Source organism: Pseudopodoces humilis, chromosome 7 (assembly GCF_049639895.1).
Source record: "Pseudopodoces humilis isolate 2021_Gansu_Grassland_sample_001 chromosome 7, ASM4963989v1, whole genome shotgun sequence".
Classification (NCBI taxonomy): Eukaryota; Metazoa; Chordata; class Aves; order Passeriformes; family Paridae; genus Pseudopodoces; species Pseudopodoces humilis.
This window is the reverse complement of record NC_142206.1, coordinates 30,593,110-30,617,996: the sequence shown is the minus strand read 5'-3', so window position 1 is coordinate 30,617,996 and position 24,887 is coordinate 30,593,110. Positions and strand designations below refer to the sequence as shown.

The 24,887-nt window shown below is 36.0% G+C and overlaps 1 protein-coding gene across 8 annotated transcripts in view; it reads left to right on the top strand.

Annotated features, from left to right (window-relative positions):
• GPHN (gephyrin) overlaps positions 1–24,887 on the top strand; it is a 277,217-nt gene that overhangs the window by 124,293 nt on the left and 128,037 nt on the right. For 7 of the 8 annotated variants that reach the window (XM_005520351.3, XM_088057857.1, XM_088057856.1 and 4 more), the window contains exon 4: positions 22,241–22,333. The exons of the other annotated variant lie outside the window; for it this stretch is intronic. In XM_005520351.3, the coding sequence (XP_005520408.1) occupies positions 22,241–22,333 (93 nt within the window). The remainder of the gene's footprint in view (positions 1–22,240; positions 22,334–24,887) is intronic. 8 annotated transcript variants of the gene reach the window in all.

Here is a 24,887-nt window from a genome sequence, read left to right as displayed (position 1 = left end):
TATTGAATTCTATTGATTATAAGGAAAAAAAAGAAATAACACAGTACAGCAGTCACCTATCAGAAACCAGTTTAATACACTGTGTTTTTCTGAAAAAGATTTGCAACTGGTAGACAGATAATTCTCCTAGAATAGTGTAGTTTATTTTGCTTTTATAGTGTATTTTCAGGTGATTTTTGAGGTTGAGTTTTAATAGTTAATTGGAAACCACAGTACGAAGACACTAAAAACTACACAAGCCTCCTTGTGATATGCAAGCTTGTAAACTGTATGAATAGAGTGATGCTTAGTACTTCACTGTGTAATTGCACCTCATTCAACTTCTCTAATAATTAATTAGGTTTTTTGTGGTGCCTTATTCCTGTTGGTGACCACTGTCTAAAACGGAATATGAAACATGAAATGTTTTTAACAGAAAACCAACCAAAAACTTCTTTCAAGGAGACATCATAAGGTAATGGTATAAAAGTATTGACATGTTGAACTGTGCCTTGAGGCATTTTATTTGCTCAAATACTTCCTTTTATCAGTTGCACAAGATTGGTCTAGATGAGATTTTGTGCTGATGAGCTGTATCTGAGCACAAATGTAAAATGTATAAGTGGATTCTATGTTTTATTGAGTATATTGGGTAAGTGGCTCTTCCCATCTCTGATAGTGCACAGAGCTGGAATGTTGGCTTAGCTGATGTCCTGAAGGCTGCCAAAAATGAATGTCTTCCAGCAAAATAAAATCAGAGCCAAGTTTGTAGAGACAAATTTAAAAATGCCTGCCTTAGCCCCAGCCACCCTGTCCTTGGTGCCAAGAACTGAACATCTATCTTGAGTCATGTCTGTGTTACCAAGTCACGCAAACCAGTAACGTGCATGCATCTGTAAAGTAGAGCATGTGGTGCTGGAGATCCAGCATACATCATATGTTCTTTGGTATGTTTTGTTTCAAACTACTTCTAGTATCATTCTGTGTGCCTTTTAACAGCTGGAGTGGATTACACATGCTGCTGAAGTCCATCTTCCAAATAAGTTTTATCTGAAAGGATTCCAGTTCATATGATCAAAGGCTATTCTGCAATATGAGCCAAAGTCTGTTAAGCAGAGAGCTATTAAAAGTGCTGTTTTGTACTAACAGGCTGTGGTAGATGTGTCCCAAGCCTCCAGCCAGCACTTGTATTCCCATAACACAGCATGTCAGGTTACAGATGTGAAATTCATAATAAAGCACCATTGTTACTAGTGAAACTATTGTCTGAGCTAAGTACTTAGGGAGTGCCCAGCCCTTCTGGCAGACTATTCAAAGAAAAAAACCCAATGATCTAGACCAGTGGTCTCCAAATGATTTGATAATCTACTTCATCAGTAAGGAATTTTTGAACATTTACCCACCAATAATATTTTCTAATATTCTAATTTTCTAATATTAGATTCTAATATTAATTCTAATATTTTCACTACAGTGGATCATAGAATTATTTGCTTGGAAAAGACCTCAAAGATCATCCAGTCCATACATAAACCCCAGGACTGCCAAGTCCTCTACTAAACCATATCCCCAAGTACCCCATGTCTTTTAAAAACCTCCGTGGATAGTGATTCTACTGCTTCTCTGGGCAGTCTGCTCCAATGCTTGATAACCAATCCAAACCTTCCCTGGTGCACCTTGATGTCTTTTTCTCTTGTCCTGTCACTTGTTACCTGAGAGAGGAGACTTGTCCCCGCCTTGCTACAATCCCCTTTCAGGCAGGTGTAGAGAGCAGTAAGATTCCACCTAAGACTCCTCTTCTCCAGGGTAAACAACCCCAGCTCTCTCAGACATTGGTCTATTCCATATTAAAAAGACTTCAGCTGTTTTAAGGAAGGAAGTCCAACAGGTATTTTATCAGGCTGAAAGAAATTCTTCTCCTGAAGTTTGCTTCTGTATCATGATAAAGAAGCTTTCCCAAAAGCTTCCTCTGTGTTGTATTGGGATTTTTTCCAAGATAAAAAGCCTTATTGTGTCCATTAACATTGATAACCATTATATTTCATCTGCTGTTTAGTTTGTGTGGTCAATAGTTTGTGGAACTATTTCTTTAAATGGTTTTTACCTAAGGGAACTGATAAGTGATACCACCAGGCAAGAAGAGGACAAAAGTGCAGGGTGCGTCTTGGGGAGAGGCATCAGACTCCTAAGGAAGTGGGATTGATACGGACAAATTAATTCAGAGAGCTATAGTTCTAACAAAAGCCAATTAGTTTTGCCATGGTGCGTGTAGAAAAGACTGAATAACTATTTGACAGGACAACAGTAGTATTATATATTTGGGTGCAAGATTATGTGTTTTGCCAAACAGAATGTTTTGATATTGCAAGACAAATAATGTAATTTGTTGTGTCCAAAGTCACAATATTTGCTTTTCTGGATTATCTTTGAACTCGCTACAAAAGTGTTTCTTAGCATGCACCTATTTAGGCAAAGAAAACAAATCTTTTCCAATTAAAGAGTAGTATAAGATTGAAGTTTGACGTTTTCCTTTTCGTTTCCCCTGTGGTTTTGATATTTTCATTTTCTGTATTCCTTCATGATAAAATAGGTAGCATTTTGATATTATTTCCCGTGATACTGATTCTGTACTTTTCAATTACAGTAGGATTTCAGAAATTCTGTGACTCCATTGTCCTAAAGGAAAGGTTTAAGTGAGGGAATGCCACTGAATCCTCAGAGCTCAGTAAAGGTGGAGTGGTTGAAGGGTTTTACTTTTTAAAATACCTTCTTATAAAAAAGACACAAAAATTTCTAGAATTGTTCTGGCAGAAACAATTGCATTCAATTTCAGCTGCCTTATCATTATGACAAGATTAGGTGGGATCCTAAGACTGCAAAGGTAACACATATACTCCCTTTCAGCATTTCTGCATGGAATGACACTTTTATTTTCTCTAATTATTTATCACCTGCTTTGTTACTGTTATGCTCTATCAGAATACCCTTGATTTTAAAATTACAAATATGGTAACATTTTCTCTGAATAGCTTCAGTAGCACAATGACATAAGCCTCTCTTTTAACACATAGGCTGATCCCCTATGGAAATTTGTACTGCTCAGTTCTGTCATTTTAAGGGGTTCTTCTGTGTTCTTGGTAGTTGAACATAATTTAACATGAGTGAGAATTACCTAAGATGTATCACTCTGGAAAATAGAACTTTGTATCTGAGAATACCTTATGAAGATAAGAGCTTAACATCAGGATGTTTTAAAATTCTTGTCCTTCTTTAACAAAGCAGAAAATAACCCTTCTTTATGTATTTGGAATGTGTTCTGTATTTTAGTAAGTATTTCTAGGGAATAATGCTATATAAAACAGGCAATGTGTAAAAATAGAGCTGTCTGTCATTTGGGACACTGAAGCTAACATTTAAGTTTTATGGAGTATCTTGAGGCTCTAAATGACAGCCGACAATTATTGTCAGGCTGTTTTGAAGGAAAGATGACCATGTTTAAAATCAGAGAGTTATAAAGAACTGCTTTACATACAAAAGATCCAAATGCCTCTAAGTAGTGTTCCAAACTGTGAATGCTTCTGTTGGTGAGAAATCCAAAGGGGTTGTTATATTTTGAAAACTAAAAAAAAAAAAGAATATTTGTGAAGTAGTATGCTCTCAGTGTAATTAAAGCTTTTGCAAACATGGTACCCGCTACAGAGGTGATTTGTAACACACCCAGCAAAAGAACTAAGAAATCAGATCTTACAGATAATGGAAAATTCTGTGTTTTCTGGGGCTTAAATATTTTCTGCAGACCTGATTATTAAAAGTGCTTAGTACAAACATTTTGACCATTTAGCCAATAACTGATACACAGACATGAAGCTTTCTTCATAATGACACAGTTCCCTATATTTGCCATTTTACTTTAATTAGAACAACTGAGCTACACCTCAGGTACTTGGGTACCCAGGCGTTTTTATAATGTGTTATTATACTTAAATGTTTTATATGAAACAACATACAGATTTTAGTATGTGTGTGCACATTGAGAATATTTTGAATTTCAGTATTTTGTTGATATAGTATCTTAAACTCTTTAAAGACCAATCCTATGTTTGGAGAAATAGTATTTTAACAGAGTCCTAGTTTTGCAACAGGAAAAACAGCTGATTATGTTGCAGTTCATCTAACACCATGGCAATTTCATAATGTACAAATTGGGAAGAAAAAAAAAAAGAAGGCTTTTCCTTACTGGTAGAATAAATAGCTAATTTCAGAGTAGCTTTTGTTGAGAAGCTTTTTAAATTCACTCTGCTGGAGCTCTACCAATGAAAAGATTATTGGATATGTTTAAGCGCTTATATTGCCCTCGGAGAACGGCTAAATAATAGGGAAAGAAAACTAAAGCCAATATTCTTACTGTACTTATGTATTTTGAATATGTATGAAACAGGATATTAACACATGATCAGCTATTTTCAAATGTTATCTTTCCTTGTGGTTTTAATTAAGAATTTGTTCTGTCATAGCATCATTCACTTGTAAAATACCTTTAGGACCATCAAGTCCAACTGTAAAACTTAACACTGCCAAGTCCACCATTAAATCATATTCCCAAGTGCCCCGTCTACAAGTTTTTTAAATACCTCCAGAGACAGTGACTCCTGCACTTCCATGAGCAGCCTGTTCCAGTGCTTGGTAAACCTTTTGTTGAAGACGTTTTTTCATAAGATGCAGTCTAACCACCCTGGCACAACTTGAAATGGCTGCCATTCCTCTTATATATTTTTTTAATTATATGGCATAAATATGTCATTTATTTATTATTTATTCCTTGTAAGATGCCACCACCACCCCAGACTCCTTTCAGGTGGTTGTAGAGAATGGTAAGGTCTCCCTGAGCCTCCCTTTCTTCAGGCTAAACACCTCCAGCTCCCTCAGCAGCTCCTCATCAAAAACTCCTGCTCCAGACCCTTCACCAAATTCATTGCCTGTCTTTGGATACATAAGCAGCAGTTGCAACCTAGTTCTTCAAACTGCTGCATGGAGCACAAGTTTTCCTCTGACTGCGTATTTAATGTCACACTTAAATCGCTTCAACATGTAGGTTTCAAAATCAGGAATAAGATGCAATGCATCAAGCACGAGTTATTTGTCAAGCCCTGACAAGAAGTTTCTTTTACACACTGGGTGGATAATAGCTTAGTAATGCAAATTTAAAAAAAAAAAAAAAAAAAAAATTGAAACTTTGGTATAAACAGTTAATTTAAAATGATTTTCTAGATCATTGGTATTTCTCTCATGCAAAACTCTCCATGGAAACCTGATTTTTTGCTCTTTGCCATTGTAGATTATCTGTGGAGAACTGAAGGTAACATCCAAAGTACAGAGTTTGCAAAAGAATTAAACATTTTCTTATCAGACCTCAGTCAGACAGTGAAATCTATCCAAAGATCAGAGATTACTGATGAATTTTTTTGTATCAGTAGGTCACTGAGAAATTTAACATCTCCTTACAAAAACATGATTATAATAAAAGGAGCCTAAAGGTGTGAAGTCTGTTTATTCTTTTAGACTGCAATTATTTCCTGAGCAAAATAGTATTCTCTTGTCAGTACTGTAAATTAGGATGGCCAGATGTTAACTTGCTAGTTAAGACCTTCAACTGAGTATATTTAATTGAAGTGGTAGTTTCTTTTCCTGTGCCTCAGTTTTATCATGGGTATTTATTAGGCTTTTTTTTTCCTAAGGGTCAAAATTATAGGAAATTCAAATTTAAAAAAAAAAAAAAAAAAAGTCTTATTCCTGTTGGTTTTTAGTGTAGAAAGCTGTATGCTGTTTGTTCAAATAAAATATATTTAGTGTAGCCAGTGGTCTTATATTTTCTTGGTGATATTTTGAAATTTGGGTGACAGACAAAAATTGCTTAGAGTTTCCTGCGAAATATATATGCTTTTGGAATTAGAAGTGAAAGCTGAAACAGGAGCTAAAGTCTTAATGGACTATTAAATGATCTGCGACATTTAGGAAGGAATAGCTATGAAAGGTTTGAAAATTGACTTAATTTTTTCAAGTTGATCAGAATGGATGGTTACAGCTACAAAGCCAACATACTGTGCTTAGTTAGATTCATTGGTATGAATGTAAAGGCTCTTGGAAGATTGCTGCTATAGAATTACTGGGTTCCTGATAGACCTGATATTTAACCACAGATTTATAATTCTTAGCAGAAGGAAAAAAAAAACTTTGATTCCTTTTTAATGTTTTGAAATATCATAGTATTAATGGGCCTGGAGAGAGAACTCTTACAGGACAGAAAATACTTGAATAGTAATTGCAAGAAAAAAGCAAAGGTCTCTCCTGTAGTCAGAAGTGATGGGTCTTGAAATGAAAAGGGAATTGTGTGTGTGTGTGTGTGTGTTTCCTGTACTGGGACAGAAAGCAAGAGAGAGAAGCGCCAGGTTCTTTCTGGGTCTCAGTAAGAAAGGCCTGGCAACAAAGAGCTGAATTAAATATCTGCTTTCATAAAGCAAAGGAAGAGGAGCAATATAGGTAGGAAATAAATCTTACTCCCTTCAGATGCTGGGAACTGTGTGTTCCTGCAGCATCAGATCAATCTGTGGATGGACTTCTCCACTCATGAGAAATTTTTGCTACTCTTTTAGATAAAGGAAGGCCATGCTATGCTGGTGGTGTAATCACCAGTATTGAAGAGGAGCTGCCTACAGACTCCTTCATTACAATGAGGTGGATGAATCTGTCCTTTGGCCAAAGAGGTTTGTGCAGCATGACACATTCCTGAAAACCATGCCAAACACAGGGCAGCCTTCTGTGGGAGCTTCAAGGGAACTGTTACGTGGATTGTTATGTACAATGGCCCCCTGGTCAGGAGCACAATATAAGCAATGTTATAAACAAAACAGTGCGTGGTCCTTGATTTCCAGAGGATGTAGCCTAGTTATTGCTCACAGATGAAATTTATTGCCTGTCTCCTTCATCCACTAATGCCACCTACTCTCTCTTACTGAAAATACTATCTGTATGACTGTACTGCCTGTGTAGGCTCTTCATCACTCTCCAGCACTAAAGTGACAATTGTCTCTACAAGGGAAAGCAGTAGTCCACATATACTGCATGCATCATAATCCCCAAAGTAGGATGTGTGGGAGATGATACAACTCTTTGAAAGGGGCAATATGCTATTTTTAGTTATTGCAATGAAGCCTTTATTCTAATTGAATTGAGCAGTTAACTGTAATGTGATTTGACTCGTCCAGAAAGGTAAGTTTTGCAATTAAATAACCAAAAATCACTTATATAAACATTTTCATGTAACAGACCATATGTTAGAATAATGGTATATAAAGCAGGTGATACACAGTTGAAAAGACTCATTATTTCTTATGCAACTCTCTTTGAATGATATAAATAACTCTGGATTCTGGTAAAGGTTACCATGTGTGTCTTCTTAAATCTTTAAAATAACAAACAAGTACTTCTAGTCCAGAGGGCTTTCCATGAGTTCTGCAAATTGCCTCTAGAAATTACTCATTCTTTAGCAGGGAGGGTTCTGATCAGTGGCATAGGATCTGGTTGGAGGCCTGTCACTAGTGGAGTCTTTCGAGGTTCAATATTGGGCTCAGCATTCATTAACTTGTCAATTACTTGGATGAAGGGGAGATGCCTCCTCAGCAAGTTCACTGGGGACACAAAGCTGGGAGGAGTGACTGACACCCCAGAGGGTTGTGCAGCCCCGCAGAAGGACCTCAGCAGGCTGGAGAGATGTGCAGAGAAGAACTGTCTGAAATCAACAGCAGCAAGTGCAGGGTTCTGCCCCTGGCAGGAATAACCCCAGGCACCAGCACAGGCTGCGGCTGAGCTGCTGGGAAGCAGCTCTGTGGAGAAGGACCTGGGGGTGCTGGTAGACACCAAACTGTCCCTGAGCCAGCAGTGCCCTGGTGGCCAAGAAGGCCAATGGGATCTTGGGCTGCCTTAGGAAGAGCATTGGCAGCAGGTCAAGGGAGGGGATCCTGCCCCTCTGCTCAGCCCTGTGAGGCCTGACCTGGAGTGCTGTGTCCAGTTCTGGGCTCCTCAGGACAAGAGAGACAGGGAGCTGCTGGAGCTGGTCCAGTGGAGGACTCTGAAGATGATGAGGGGACTGGAGCATCTCTCTTAGGAGGAAAGGCTGAGGGAGCTGGGCCTGTTCAGCCTCAAGAAGAGATAGCTGCGAGGGGACCCCATCAAGGTCTGTCAGTATCTGAAGGGAGGGTGTCAGAGATGGAGCCTTGTGTGGGAATGGTGCCAAACATCTGGCATCCTTACCAAGATTAGAACAAGAGAATGTTAACCCTAAAGACCCAGCCCATTTATGTGTTTGTTGAGGATGCTGTGAATCTGGGTGGAAAACCACAGTATGAGTATGTTGCGTAATGTGATTGCAAACAGTCACATGCATGGAATGCTTTAGACATGTTTTGCATGTCACAAAATTAGCAGGAGGCCCTAAGGATCAATTAGAAGGCAGTGGTTTATCTGTAAACAAATAAAAGGGAACTCACATGGGAGAAAGAGTAAGAAGATAAAAACACCACTTGTGGAACTGAAAACTATTGCACTGCATCAGTGTTTTTTTCTTTGCCAACATCTTGATACCGACATTCTGATATTCTATATTTAGATTTTTCTTATATTTAGATTATTTACTACATTTAGATTTTTCTTTGCATTTGATTCCATCACCAACAGCCAGGCTCTTCTTGGTGGTGCCAAGCAATGTACAAAAGGCAGTGGGCAAAATCTGATGCACAGGAAGTTCCACCTGAACACGAGGAAGAACTTCTTTATTGTGTGGGTGATCAAGCACTGGAACAGATTGCCTAAAGGGGTGTTGGAGACTCCCTCCTTTGCACAAGATTGTGTCCAGGTGATTCTTCAATATCTCTGCAGCAGTCAAGAGACTCAATATGATTGCTGCAAGCGTTTGTAAGGAGAAAGCATTCTATGCTTCTCTCATTCTGGTACTAATGATTAGTACTCCTTTATGATTTAATCAGTAAAGTTTGGCATATGTCTTTAGCAAAACAGGAGACTACAAGTGATTCTGCTTAGAATCGTCCTTTCCAGCCCTTTTCATATATTTCTTTGAACTTAATGTCTTAGTCAACCTTTATGGCTTGGTTAACATTATGAGACCGGGTTGAGCTAGATCTGTTCTGTGAAGCATTTGCTTTATTAATCTTCTGTTTGCTCTATATGTAGCAACTTTATCCAATTAGGGAGACTTCTTACAAAGTGGTCTCCAGTTTACTTGGCTCAGAAAAATATACATTTTAAAACATATAAAATTTTATTTTATATACGTATATTCTTTATCATATAACAAAGTGATAACATATCTTTCTTTATAGCACAAAATTTTTTCCAGGAATTTAGGACTTTATAAACAATGGGAATTAGAATATGAAGCATTTTTTCAAAAGTGCTGTAGGTTGTTTGAAATTCTGTATATTATTTTGCCTGAGAGATTTCCAACACCATGAAGGCATGTTTGAGCAACCTTAGTACCTTTGCAGATATGAGTTTAATTTATAGCAGCTGCAGAAACAGTTGGGAAGTGATTTTGAGATGTCTTTAGTATTCTGAATGCTTTTATTGCCACCTGATTCCAAGCAATTTTGGTCTCAGGATGTATCAAGAAAAAGTGAGCATTTTAAAAAAATGTTCCAAAAGAGAAATGACCTGAAAGTTTCGGCTCTTAGGGAAGGAAGTCTTTCTGATATGAATTGTTCTGCATTAGTCTTCTTCTGAGTATAAAAGTTGAAATCTTTGACTGGGGTGGAATTGGCTAATGCTAAGACATCTCTGCAAGCTGCAATGGAAGCAAATGGTGGCTCATCAAATTCTATGGTAACAGCTTTCAGCCAGTATTATGTAATAGCTATAATCCTTTGGGCCTATAGGAGAGATTCTGCATGGACTGAATTCTGAAAATGTCTTTCATTTGAAGAGAATGGCCTTTCCAGTTCAGTAATTCAGTCACTCTTGTAAGTTTGGTTCAGTCTTGTAAGTGCAAAAAGGTTTTTCTCTACATTTTACTCTTTGGATGCTTACACTCAGGAATAAGCAATTACCTAATTAGCAAGGCAGCCTATTACTAGTTCATTCTATTATTCTTTTATTGTGCTCTGTCTTTATTAAAAAAAGAAAAAAAAACACAACTGAGGCACATAGGGAAAAATACTTTTTTCTGTAATGACCATAGTTACTCATTTTTCATTGCCTTCAACAGCTGTTAACATGTTTTTTGCATTAATAACCATCAATGAATTTCAATTGATTTTTATACTTTCCTTATTGCTTTTGAGAATCATTTTCAGGGTCTCCAGAATTACTCCTACTGAACAGATAATGGAGAAGTGCAGACAATCTAATCAGATCCAGAATACTCCAGTCTTCTTTCTTTTGTTGCATATACCTTTCTCTTTGTTGTTTGTGTAGCCCTGTCACAAGAATATATCAGAGCAGGATGTCCGTATCTTCCTTATATTTCGGGAACTGAAGGACATTGCTTTGTTTTGAATGAGGGGGGTTCTTTACTGATGCTTTATTATTTTCTGGAAGCTAAATCTAATGTTGATTATTTGACCTGGGAGGTCATTCACCATCTAAAATTGACACTGAGTAAGTAAGACACTTGATCAGAGTAAGATTATAGCTTTAGTTGTTAGGCCACATGGCCTGTTACATGCACTGGTTGACTAAAAACATTGTATGCACAGTAATCAGATGTTAGAGAATTAATATAGGTGATAGATAGTAGGCTTAAAATCTCTCAGCTGGTAGGAGGATCCACTACAACAAGTATGTAGAGATGATAGCTAGGCTTGCTTCTTTATTGCACAAGAGGAGCTTCTTTAGGATATTTTGTGATTCTAATAAAAGTTACCAGGCAGTATCAGAGTGCTGTTCTGGATCCATACACTGATGCTCAGAACAGTGATTTTTTTTTCAGTGAATGGCACCATCATAGTGCATGGTAGGAGCAAGCCACATTATACATTCATTATGTAATTACTCCATCTGTGGGACTGTTGTGCTTGACATAAAATGATTGCTACAGATTTTCAGGATCTTCAAAATATGCTGGCACATCTTCTTAATGGCAATTTCTCTGCATATTTAAATAGGCCATTGTATTGACAGTATTATTCACCAAAGAGTAATTATCATAACATCCAGATATTAAAATGTCTTCTCTAGAGGGCAAGAGCATCCGAGTTGGTAGGGAGATATCTTTTGATTTCCATGCATTTCAGATCGGTGCTTATCTACCAATACCCTTAATTCTGCTGTGGTTAGGAAAAAGCAGTGTCTGTGTCACCACAGTCACTCCATTCTGGCTTGAACAGTGTCAGTACTTGGAATTCAGGAGCTTGTGAGCATCTATTACAGTCATGCTGCCTTTTTTTCCCCTCACTGATCATTTGGACTAATAGACTCAGGCATTATTGAGGCCTCATTTTTCATACAGTGAAGTGTAATACCGTATTTGACTATTTAAACATACAGAACATTTTGGGTAGGAAGAAGACCATAACTTTTATGTGCGCTACAAAATGGGAATTGTTTCACCTCAGGAAGAACCTATTATCTGTTAGGGCCTTGTTTTTCAGTACTTTAGGATGCTAGAGTTTTTTACAATACTGCCTGTGGTTGTGCTAAAATATACTCATTGTTTTGGCATGTCATGCAGATGCCTGGTTTAATTGAGCCATACAGCAATTTTATCTGAATTAGGCTTCTAAAATGGTTCTCCTTTTATGGTGTATTGATTGTAAGTTACCACAATTGGCAAACATAAAGAGAAATACTCAGTAAAGACAAAACTGTGGGGTTTTTGTTTTGTGATTTCACCATGTTCTGACGGTGGCTGTAGTCAAAAACAGCTATGTGAGAAACTTCTTTTGTGGTTTTCATAGATAACATATTTTAGCTCTTCCCTTGCTCTTCAGATCTTGGGACTCTCAAGCCAAAACATTAATCAGTCTCTAAGGTAGTCAGTTCTTGCTTCTCTCCAGAGTAATGATAGCTAGTAGCATCAAAGTATAATCTAGGCATGCATACTCTATGAGAAAATGATATTGTCTGTATGACATATTTGTTGCTGCTTTGATCTCAGCCCTCTGAATATTTGTTATGTGTAGTTCCTTTGATTTCTTTCTGTATTTTGGTGAGGGTACCAGGTTTCTCTCTCTGAGTACACTGATGTTCACACATTTCACAACTCACATCTTCCTAACAGCTGATCAGGATGTATTGAATTGTTCATGATTGATGACAGTTTCCCACTATTCATGCAGTGGAAAACCTCACTGTATTACAGTGGTTGCTTCTCCCCTTTTGAGCTCTTAAATTCTTACTTCTGCTTGCTCCTTCTGCATGCGTCTAAGAAAGCGGTACATTTGGAGACAGTTTTCTCAGCCAGCTAGTGAAGTATATGGGTCCTTATAACTCCTATTTTACATACTACCTGTGTATGGGCAGAGTATCTGTTCTTCAGTCATTCAGGAGTCCTTCTTAAAGTGGTGCTGAAGATCCAGAGTTGCAAGAAAATTAGTCCTTCAGTACTCATTTCCAGACCTTATTCTTCTTCGATTGAATTTTATACTTTATATTTTTTTATTTCATAAGGCCTTTATAATTTCTCTTCAAAGGTCCAAGTTTTCTAGTTTGTATCTTTGCTTGTTGCACTGTGGGAATATTAAAAATTTTGGCTGACTTCACACAATGATTGTTCAGGTGGCTTTCTGTCTCTGAGTGGACTCAAGGGACTTCATATGGCCAAACCAAATTCTGTTAGATCTCTGGACAAACTTAGTATCTGTACTCTATGGTATTTAGACACATGCTCTAAGATCACCTGGCGTTCTCTCTTTGCTTACACCCAGCACTGTCTTAGTCTAATAGAATCCAGGGCTGTTTCAGCCTTCAGTGGAGTGATGCTGCAGTTGTTTGTGGGAGTCCACAGGCCTTCTCCTGGATGGGAAAAGGCAAAGGTAACTGATCAGTGAGTCGTTGCGGGAATGTACATGCAGACTCAAAGAAGAAAGGTTACTCATCAGTAACTGGTGTTCTTTGAGAGGTATAGTCTGCATGCACATTAGTCTCCTACCTGCTTTTCCCCTCTTTCTGAATCTCTTTCAGGTTTGATTGTGCATTTAAGAGGTACTACAGCGGTGGTGGATGCACTCTGCCCTGTGTGTCAATGCCTCAAGCAGGACGAGGGGAGGAGTGGGAGTGCCCCTCCCGGGACACTCCAGGGCAGGCCACAAGCCCACCCACTCTTAGAGTATATGTATGGACTAAGTGTCTCAAAGTACTGCAGCTGTTCATTGGTAGGTAAATTTTCTTTACTGTATTCTCACAGGTAAAGCAGTAGATTTTATTTTTAAAACCAATTTCATTCATTGAATCTATGGATGATATGCATGAACAATACTCAAGGGAAAATTTATACCACAAACTGCATTACACCGAGTAGCTCCCTGTCTCTAATGGTTTCATCTCGTCTTTCCCCCCATCCTAACTTTATTGAGATATTTAAATATCTTCATTCTATTCAATTTGTCATTTCCATTGAGAGGTACATGAAAACTTGAGATCATATAAGTTGTAACATAATTTTAAAAAATAAAACTAAATAATGTCTTTCACAATTTTAGTTAAGTGTGCGAACTAACATGTCAGATTGCATTTACTATTAGAAAATGAGGCTAGAAATGGAATGGGGTTCTGTAAGAATCAGTTATATTTATACTAATATTTTGATCTTTAAAACTTCTTAGTTGCAAGAAAGCCAACATTTGAATTTAAACATTTTTTCCACAGCTGACCCCATGTGGTTTTCTTTCTTTTTAAATGCAGAAACCTTGTAGTAATTTTCTAATTCACTATACTTCCTGCTAATTGAACAAGTAGAGGTGGGGTATGACCTAGCTTAAACTGGAAAAGTTCTTGTCCCTGCATGCAAATATGCACATGCAAATTCTGCAAATGGTTATTTTCGAATGTAGTTTCTAAGAAGTGCAGGTTATATGAGTTGAAGGCTATTAGAGAAATATGATTCTGAAGTGTTTGTAGTGGGCGTTTTCTGAGACCTGTCACCTTTGCAAATATGGTGGACGTGCTTTTACCAGTTCCTTAGGATTGTAGCAGTTAATGTTGCCATGGCAGCTCCAAGAAATTTCCAGTTGGTTTTCTGTCGCTTTGCCATATCTGTAAGATTAGGATGTCGTTTATCTGGGCTTAGATGCAGCTTAGGTACAGCAAACTTCGCTGAAACTTCTTACCTGTGGGACATGAGATACATGTGCTGTAGATAATGGTACATGTACACAAAATATTATGAAGAGCTCTAGTTTTAAAAAGTTGCTGACTTGTGTGTATTATCAAGCTGCCTTTGCACATTCTGAGAAGAAAACCCAAATAAAGTTTTCTAAACAACCTTAGATGAACACTATATGTATGCAAAGAAAATGTGGAAAAAGCCATCATCTTGTGCCCAACACTCTAAAGTTTATGGCTCCAAAACCAAGTATTTATTCTTGTGATAACAGGTCTTTGAAGTACTGTTTTAATTTAAGAAAATTTTAAAAATTTAAAAAACAAAAAGAGAAAGTTTCTGTTTATCAGTTGTTAGTAAATAGTATTGTATTCATTTACTTGGTTTTATGCCTTCTTTTTCCTTTTCATTACAGTTGCTATTTAGCTTGCATTGTTTTAGGAATAACCAAAAAATATATATATTAGATCTCAAGATTCTCACTAAGAAAAGTTATGCTGGCAAGGAGGCATTATGTCTTTTTAAACTTTTTTATTGTTTTCAATTCTTAAGAAAATCAGAATTTTTATAACTCTGTAATATTTATTTTAGTGATTAAATATTATATATTAGAGGGACACATTTTGCACGTGGCAGAAATGAGACACATTGAACATTGGTGCTTCTGCTAATACATTTTTATTAGCTAAAGATGAGCACATGCACACTAAGGCCCATACATGTATATCTGCCAAATACAGAGTCAGCAGTATAGTTCTTGGTAGACACAGACACATTTGGAAAGTACCTAATTCTGACTCTAGCTTCCATCTCTTCCTCCAAGCACCTGAAGAAAACTGTTACACTGAGTGTCTAGTCCTTTCCTGTGAGTAACCTTAGCATGACTCTAGGAGGACAAAAGTGGCACCAACATTAGATGGGAACAGGTTTTTGTACAGAAGGAAAAGGGTCTTGTGCCTTTGTGCGCATGTAGGTGAATAGTTTGTTCTGACCTAGATCTACTTGTAGTTTTTAATACAATTTATTAAATTATACAATAAATTCACTATTTTTCTGGATTATACTAAGATTAGTATGTCAAGGTAGGTAGCTTGAAATAAGAATCTTTCCTTTGTTTTTCTGAGAGGAAATCAACAGACAAATTTAAAACTCCACTTCTATTTTTTCAAGTCAACTTTGTATATGGCCTCTACTGTCTTTACCTCTCTCCGTCAAAACAATTAGAAATTCATTTGCTAGCCTCAGCTCTTAAAGGTGTTGGCACTTCCAGTCATGATGGTTTGAAAACTTCTGTGTTTGCACATCCTTCTGCTGACTTCCCTTGCTTGTTTGCATAGATGAACTCCGTTAATGATTCCACTTCAGTGCCTACTGGGTTTTTTTTTCCTGTTTTAGGGCTAATTACCATGAATAGTAGATTTTAGAAGACATGAAGTACTTTTTAAAAAAGGTTATGTTACAGACTGCATAGGTACGTTGAACCTTGAAATACTTGATAGCTGCAATTTACTTTAAATGAAAAATGCCTGTAATTAAATTTCCATTTAAAAAGTAAGCCATTTATAGAATACATTTTTATTACATTCCTCCTTTAGGTTTTGCATTTCAATGAAATAGTTACGTTTTTATGACATCTTTTAATACATTAGCTTAGTATTTAAAAAAAACAGCTGCAACATGACTGTGATGTTGGAAACTGCAAAATTATCTGCAGAATCTTTAAAAGATGACTTACTATGTTCTGTAAAATCTCAAAATTTGAAAAGCTATTTAGACACAGTGAGAATCATTTCATCCAAGTCTCTTGACTGCAGTGATTAGACTGAACATATTCCTAACATTTTTCTTACTTTCTGCCTTCTGCTGCTGAGGAAAGGATAGAGAAAACATCAAGCATGTTTTCATGGTGTTTTAATGTTTAATTTTCTGAAATTCTTAAATCATTTTGAGATTGATTTATTGGAAAGTTGTTGCTCCACACATAAATATCTTCAGGCCTCCACATTTCATGGAAGCTTTTGAACAGTAAGTAAAGGATTGTGAGCATAAGAAATAAAACCTTCACAAGAACTAGGGCAAAAATATATGGACTTAATTCCTAGAATACACTAACATTTCAAAGACCTTCCCTCCTTTTCAAACTTAATGTTGAACTCTGCTCTTTACTTCATTGCCTTTCTTTATGGTTATTCGTGTTCTTGTATGGTCCCTAGTATACGATTTTCCTTTTTAAATTAATAGACAAGTCATGATCCACTGAATAGAGAAGATTCAAACTCCTGAATAATACAATGAGGAACAAATGGTTACTTTCAATTTTTGTTCTTCTTTTCTCCTTTATGTGCTGTAACATGAGTTTCTGATTCATTCAGTTATATACGCTCTGTCATGTCATAGAGTCAGGCTTTATCTTTAGTGAGCTGGGGTCTGGAGTAGTCCAAGCTACATGGCTAAGTAAACGTTGTTATGAGATCTTAATGTGCTAATTCCTGTATTTCTGAAACTCAGTGGTTGAAATGGCATCTAATTTTCTTAGAAAATCTCTAACTATGCAGACTTTTTTCATATGTTTTGCCATATTGTCATTCATTTTAGTTTCTTCACTGTGATCATTTAGATCATATACAAAATTTATCTTGTACACTCTTTTAGCTTGAGCCCAAAAAGTGTGAAAGAAATGTAGATTGATATTTGTTATGGCTTTTTATATGTGATTATTTTTTATTTAACTTGGATTGCTAAGAAAAGTTATCATTATATTTTTAAAAACGTACTGTTCTGTGTTTCTCCTTGCATTTAAAAATTTATTTTCCTAGAGTAAAAAGCATCTGCTTGCAAATACAGAATTCCCACAATTTAACAAAACTTGTAGTTTTGAGATTTGTTCTGAAAAACACTTATTTCTTCATCTCTGAACACTATCAGTAGTTTGTCCTGGAAGCCACAGTGATCTTTTAAGTCACATGAAGTTGTTTTGAGAATACTTCTGCATACTATGCATGTCTGTAAACCAGCTTATACTGACTTACCTACATTTCAAAGTCCAATGTAAATAAATGTGTATTGTTGCATAATTAAATTTTTAACACATAACATATTTAACATAAATATAATATTTAACATAAATATTTAACACTTGTATTTGTTCAGCAGCTTAAATTAAAATTTTACATATTTTACTTACTGTGTGATTAGTGATTCATATAGGGTGAAATAACTTCATGATTGCACTGTGCTGGAAAAATCCAGCAGGTGCCAAAATGCCAAACATCTTTGTTAACTGTAGAATTAAGAATTAACTAGTTTCAATACTGAATATAGAATGAAGGAATTCTGTATGGATTAATTATGAAAACCTGCCCTGTTTATATTGGTTTTAGCATTGCCCTGTTCCTTCTGGATGTTTTAAATTATAGCAGTGTATATGTTATGTTTTAGTGGTTATGGTATATGAAAATATGTATGTGTATTGAGAATTATTTTTACAATCCTTGTGTTTTGAAGTAAATTATGTATTGATCAGAAAATCATACACGTGTTTATCTAAGTGGTAAGCACCAGAATATTGACTTGAAGGAAGATATTCTAGTGATTTTGGAACTATAAACATGTGGGAGTGTTTTCACACTCTCATAGCAGTGATGGCAAAAATAGGACAATAAAAAACAGGCAAGACATACCATAGACTGTAGCATCATAGAAAAGCAAAAGTCATCAGGACTTCAGGTCGTCTGTGTAGGCATTTAATCTGATCCACAACAACCATTTTTGTGTGCTTTGTAGTACTTCTGCTCCAGTTAAGGGTCGTAGTCTCGATGTCTATGTGGAAAACCACCATAACAGTAGCCCTAAGAGGACTGGAGGAAACCTGCAACCTGTGTCAAGTTTAAATTTCTGGCTAAGATAAGTAATTCACAAACTTTCTCCAAAGATCAGGGCATTGTTCCTCTCATTCCAGAAAAGAATCCCTATTTGTTTTTCCAGTTTGCTTACAGAGAGATTAAAGGATGGTAAAGGATTGTTAATGGAGATACAAAATAGCCCACTTTCCTATCCATTGTAATTGTGTATTCTGTGATCAGGTTTCTTACGTAGCATGGTGGGGCATTATTCCACAGAAATGATTAGTAAGGAAGAGTTACTAGAAATACAACAATCCTTAATGATAATCATGACAAGTTGCTGGAAAACCCTGCTAAATTAAAGCATGATGCATTTTCTCTCTCTTGAACCCTGTAGATCAAGGCAGGGTGGTGTAGGGAAGAGCCTGAGCCCTGGAATTAGTTTAAAATACAAAAGAAAATTAACAAAATTTTGTGGCTTGCTCATTGCAGCATAGGCTAACAGCAGGTTTGCCTCTTGGACATGGAGATGCTTAAGTTACCTCCACAGAAAGAAATATGTCTGTGAGTGTTCAGACTGATCACTGACTGAAATGTCAGGTAGCACTAGTTTAGGTGTGGTGCCACAAAACTGCCTCTGTACAGCTTTTGGACTTACTGTATCCTAATGTGGTGGTGCCTTTATGAATTTGCAAGCATGTACCTGCCATAGATATAAGGTCTCTGTGCTCTGCCACTCACTGTAGGCATTTTTTCCATGAGGTAATGATTTTTATTGATCTTAAAATCAATAGATTTGCATGTGAAAGACTAAGCACTCAGAGGAGAAAATGAGGCTGGGTTTTCCTTCACTGGTGAAGTTAACACTGGTCATGAGAAAATTCAAACAGATTATAAAAAATGTTTTTGATGAGTAGTGTTATAATTGAAGTAATTTCAGTATTGGGCAGTGCATAGGAGGTCCAATGAGTAGTTCCAGGTTGTGGGAGAGAGGGAGCTGGCAGAAGCAAGGACTCTTTGGAGCAAGAGATGGAAATAGGTTATTTGTTATACCTAAGGATTTCTTACTCATTTGAAGGAGAGTAATTTAAATGTATTTAAAAGAGAAAATATGAGGAATTAGGTAAAGAGGACAGGGAAGTAGAAGTACTCTAAAGCTTAAGGAGACAACTGTCCTGACTTCTGTGCATCATAAAGACATAATTAATATAATTATTCTAGGACTTCAGTGAAATCTGAAAAGGCTGTGTTCTTTTGAAATAAAATTATTTGTGGAGGAACTGTCTGTAATGACTTAATTTCTGTTATAATATATCTTGACTCTGGAAAATAACTGATAAAGCCCAATGTAAGATACTAATGGTTAAAAGTATTAAGCTATTTATTGGTTGGGTTTTTTTTCCCCCTGGAGTTCTGTAGCTTTGTTCTGGCTTTTTAAAACTTGGTGGTAATTTTACTGGACTGTTTTTAGAGCCAGCTACTGTATTTTGTATCCATCAGCATCATTTCATTGGCTTGAATGAAATAATAGTGCTTTACATAATCGGTTGACCTAGCCATTTTCTCTTGAGAGCTTATCATCAGTGAAACAATAGAAGAGGAGAAATATGCATAAAAATATTAAATGAAATTTTCTTTGGTTGAAATGTTATATAACAATTTTGCTTGTATAGCATCAGTAAAGCCAAATATGAGGTCACTTGCCTAGAGAAATCTTCATTTGAAGACACAGAAAATTCAGTTCCCTGCAAAGACAATAGAGAATCTACCTGATCTGAGTCCACAATTTGTTCACAATTTATCAGTGTGGGGCTTCCTTTTTTAGATACTTCTACAGCAATGAGAATATTTTGTGGGGCACAGTTTTTTGGGTTAGAGAGGAAAATAAATAAGCTGAATATAAGCCTCAGGTATTTTTCCATGGTTTTAAAATATCTAAGTGATAAATTTGCACTTCTAAAATACAGTGAAACCCAAACTTACTGCCTCATAGTTAAAGGTCTTCTACTTGAAAGCCTGAAAGTTTCTTTAGTATAACTAGAACTCGATGGGGAATTCCATCTAGGAGTCTGCCTAGGTACACTGATGGAGTAGCAGGAATAGGCACTTAATTATTGCTCAGTTTAACTGAAGAGTTATGATACTGATTTCTTTAGTTTTTTGTAGGCTATCACATTACTTTTCCCCACCCCCCTTATTAATGGGAGTATTACTGAACTGTAGCAAGGGAACAGAGGAAGGATATATTTTCTTCTTAAAAGGAGTTTGGCAGATTTTATTTTATCTGAAGATAAATTTTGCTTTTAAATAAAACAAACCAAACCCACAAAGTCTATCAATCCTGTTTTATATAGGAAGTTTTTTTTTCTGACTATATTAACTTTTAAAATAAGTGCAATATTAAGGTCTAACTTTGCCAAACATTGAACTTCTCTGAAGTGTTCTCTGAAATTTGTATCTGTTTTAGTAAAGACAAACGTTTCCAGATGATAGAGATGCCACCTCTTTTGAAATAAATTTCCTAATGCATAACTATGTTATTGAAGCAAAGAATTTTAAGACCTAAAATCCTTTTTACTGCCATAAATCACTTTTTTTTCCAAATGGAACACAAGAGCCATCATAATAGTTCATTTATTTATGTATGGGTTTGAGGCACTATCCTTATTCTTTTCCTGAGCTTATTTGAAATGTTCATGTAACAAACTTCTGATATGTTCACTTACAACCCAGTTAATTAGAGTTATTCTCCAAAGGGGTGGAGTAAAAAGATTAATGTGATTTTAATAAAGAGAAGAGAGAATACAAAAGAGAAAGTGGAAGTAATGAGTAAAGAAAGGAGAAATAAAAACAGAACCTTTGGTTTACCCACTTCAAGTAGTCCTTGGATGAATTGGCGTGGTGGGGCTTACCTGAAGCACAGGCTTATTCTAGTTGCAATTTTGAAGTGTCTGTATATGGTCCTTCTGTTAAATGGAAGTTGCATAGCAGTACTAAGCCTGCAGAAATACAGCTGAGGATTACCTAAATTGTTTGTACTTTTTAAAATGTTCCAGTTTTATTTTAAACTTTTTAAGTCAGTATATTTCTCAGAGCTAATTTTGTTTAAGCCAACAATCTCCAAAACTATTCCTTCCTTCCCAATACTCCCAAAACTTAAATTTGCCCTAAATATTTTCATATAGTGTTGTTTCTTTGCTAGAATACAGATAGCTGTCTCAATAATTGATATGATCTGTGCAGATGGATACTTTTCTATGTAATGAGTCTACTTAAGCTTAACACAGCTAATTTTGCACTCCAAGCAGACATGCTCCTGCTGTGCTGGCCCACAGTCAAGTACAGAGGAAAAGTGATTGAATCACATTGAGATTAAATAACTTTTCTGCTTATGTCAAATTTTTATCATCATTTGAAAACTATGATGTTTAAAACATCATTTTTAAATGAACCCAAATCAAATTAAATGCTTCTCTATTATCATGAGTTATCCAGTATTGTAAGTAATTGAATTTACATGACAGATTTCTTAGTCCAGCTTTGGAATGGTTATACACACTCGTATTGAGATATTAGGGGAATGCAAGAAAGATGGATAGAGATCATCACCTGCTGCATCAAGTGCATTATTGCATCTTTTGGTAGTTAAGCTTGCAGACACATGGTTGTGGCCTTTTTCAGGCTATTAAAAAGTGCAGCATGAGAACCCAAGTTACTGTAAAAAGAATCAGTGATGTAATCGGAATTAAATGTACATAGTCTGTTAATGTGTATCAAAGAATATTATATTTCTGTATCAAAATAAACAGTGGTAGAAATCAGTTACTGTGAATTCTTGTTTTCCGTTTCAGGTTAAGAGGTGGAGAACTGAATTTCAGTTTTTGTACACAAAATAATATTATGTGGATACTTGCATTATTCTGTCTTATCTTGGTTATAAATAGTGGATTAAAATCTTTATATAAAAAGCCATGAGTGGTTTATAGTTCTCAGTATTTTGTGTGTGTCTGTTTTTAAGACATTTCAAGTCTTCAGGTATTATCTGAGATAACCATTTCTTGCTAGATCTGACAGGATTCATGTTCTCTTTCAGGAGACGCTGATAGATTGGTGTGATGAAAAGGAACTTAATTTGATTTTAACAACTGGAGGAACAGGGTTTGCACCGCGAGATGTCACTCCAGAGGTGAGATAGTCCTGGAATAGAAAAATCTGCCCTTCGGTGTAGAAATTCACGAGTCTGGAGGAGGGGGGTGATTTACTTTTTTTTTTTTTTTTTTTTTTTTTTAATTTCCTCTTTAACTTTACGTTGCAGTATCTGTGGACAGGTTAAGTGCTACACAACTTGGAATCAGAAAAAAGTAATAGAAAATATAGCACAAGAGAATTACTTTGACCTTGGCTTCTGACCCAAAACGATTTTCAAACTAAAATGTGGTATATTATAATGGTTTTCCAGTCCCTGTACAAAACATTCTAATTCTAAAAAAAATTCTAATGGCTTTATGGCATAATTTTCCTTAGCACTGCAGTACAACACTGCTAAGCAAAATCTTGTGTGGCTTTTGTTATGTCTTGTGCAAGGAAGAGTGGAATAAGAGAGATCCTTTAATTCTCTCTTGCAGAATAGTGCATTGACAACTACTGCATTGTAGGTAAGAGCATGAGGCAGACAGAAGGGGGAAAAAATTCTATGCAAAGTCACTATGGATCTGCTTGTCAAAAAAATCTAAACAGGCACAGAGATGGAGGTAATCTGTACCAGTAAATGTTGCTCAGGAAATTTGCCTACATTACACTAACATGGAGCTAAAGTAGATGGGGAAAAATGAGAAGCTTAACCTAATGAGTTCATGACCATGAGTTGTCATGTGAAATAACTGTGTGATTGTTCTTGAAGTATTTTGGTATAGTTCCAAATTAGATTAACATGAACTTTTAAAATCACGTATTTTATTTGGTATGATTATGTTCACTAAAGGGCAGAATTGAGTTGTGTTTATTTGCATAATTAAACATATCTAGATTTCTCTTAAGTACTCATGTATGTTTTCCATTTCTTAGACTCTCAAGTTTATTTGAGTTCTTTATAGCATATCTAGAATGCTTTTTACTTACAAATGTGTTTTGCTGCATGCCTGAAGTTAATTTTTTTCCCATTAGGAATCCAAAAACATTTTTTAATTTCCTGTATAATATTTGTGTAACTAGAGAAACATGTTAACTAAATGCTCCTGTTCATTACTTCTGCTGGTTTTAGATGATGAACTGGAAACCTTGAGTAACTGAAACCTGGGTGGGGGGCAGTCTGTGTATCAGGAAATGGGAACAGTGTTAAGATGAACACAGCATGACACCTAGTGAAACTGATCTTGCAGGTTATTCACTTTGATAAAGCCACCACAAGTGAAAAGTGAGTTGGTTCAATTTGTCTCTTGCTTGCAAGCTAACATAATGCTTCTGAAGGTTGTGTTACCAGGACTGTGTAGAAGGAGGGATGAATTTCTGCTTCAGTTTTCGTTCTGCAGGGTCAAGCCTAGGCAGCAGTACCAGATGAAGCATTGTAGCCAGTGCAAAAAATTAGCCGCAGATTCTCAAGCGGCATTTGGGACAAAAAAGAAACAAATGAGAACTCTGCACATAAACACCTAGTATTTTCTTTACACTGCATTGCTGTTACTCAAACTAATTATCACAGGCAGGGATGATTTTTTTCATCAGTTTTGTTGAGTAAGCCATTCTGAAAATTATCTGAATTATTACTGTATCTCTGTATAATAAAAACACATTGATATAGAAGTCATAAATAACTTGTACTGCAGAAAAACTGCATTGTTTTTAAGCACAATAGATGTGCAAGACTTGGACTGATCATAACAGAAACAAGTGTTCTGACTGTCACATTACTCCCATATTTAAAAAGAACTCATACAGGAGAGTCTTTACTCACTTTTCACTTAGTTAAGTTGCATTAACTTAAATCACAGTGGAGATAGAGAGTCCCAAGTTTATGACAGAGTGGTGATGGCAAGCATTGTTCCTATGATGGGATTTATTACATCATTCATTCAAACAAATGTTTTTAAGGGAAGAAAATCAGTTTGCCAGTATGTGTCATAATAAAAACTTACAAAGAAGCCTAAGTTTTGTCCCCATATTTTATGTCTTTTGGGTCAATGAGAAAACCCAAAATGGAAAATTAATTTTGTCAACATGAAATGTGCAATAACAAGCCTTTAGGAAAACTTGCATTGATGTAGGAAATGGTTTTCATCCCTTGTGTGTATGGTGTTGGTTCAGCACACTCTCATCACTGAACTGATAATGAAAGGATGGGGTCATAGTATTACGCTATTGAGATGTCATCTTTAAGATGTTAATTTAAAACTTTTAAGAATTTAATTTGATAATATTTTTCCTTAGAATATAGACAGTAGTCTGTTGAGTCATACTTCCACTGGTATGTTTCAGTCCTGCTTCTCCATAATTCCCCTGTACTTTGGCTTAGAAAGTGGGTTTCTCTGTTTCTTTTCTAGTATAGATATATAATTGCTATTGTACCTACACAATAAAGGCAGTAATCAAGAATAATTGCAACCCAAAGACTCAGCATTAATTGAATTTTATAATTATTGATAAAATTGAAATTAAGTGCTTAGCATGATATAGCTAAAAATGGCTTCTTGATACCTCAGAAATATGTAATTAAGCATCCCAAAAAATTAGTAGTTTCCTGACTC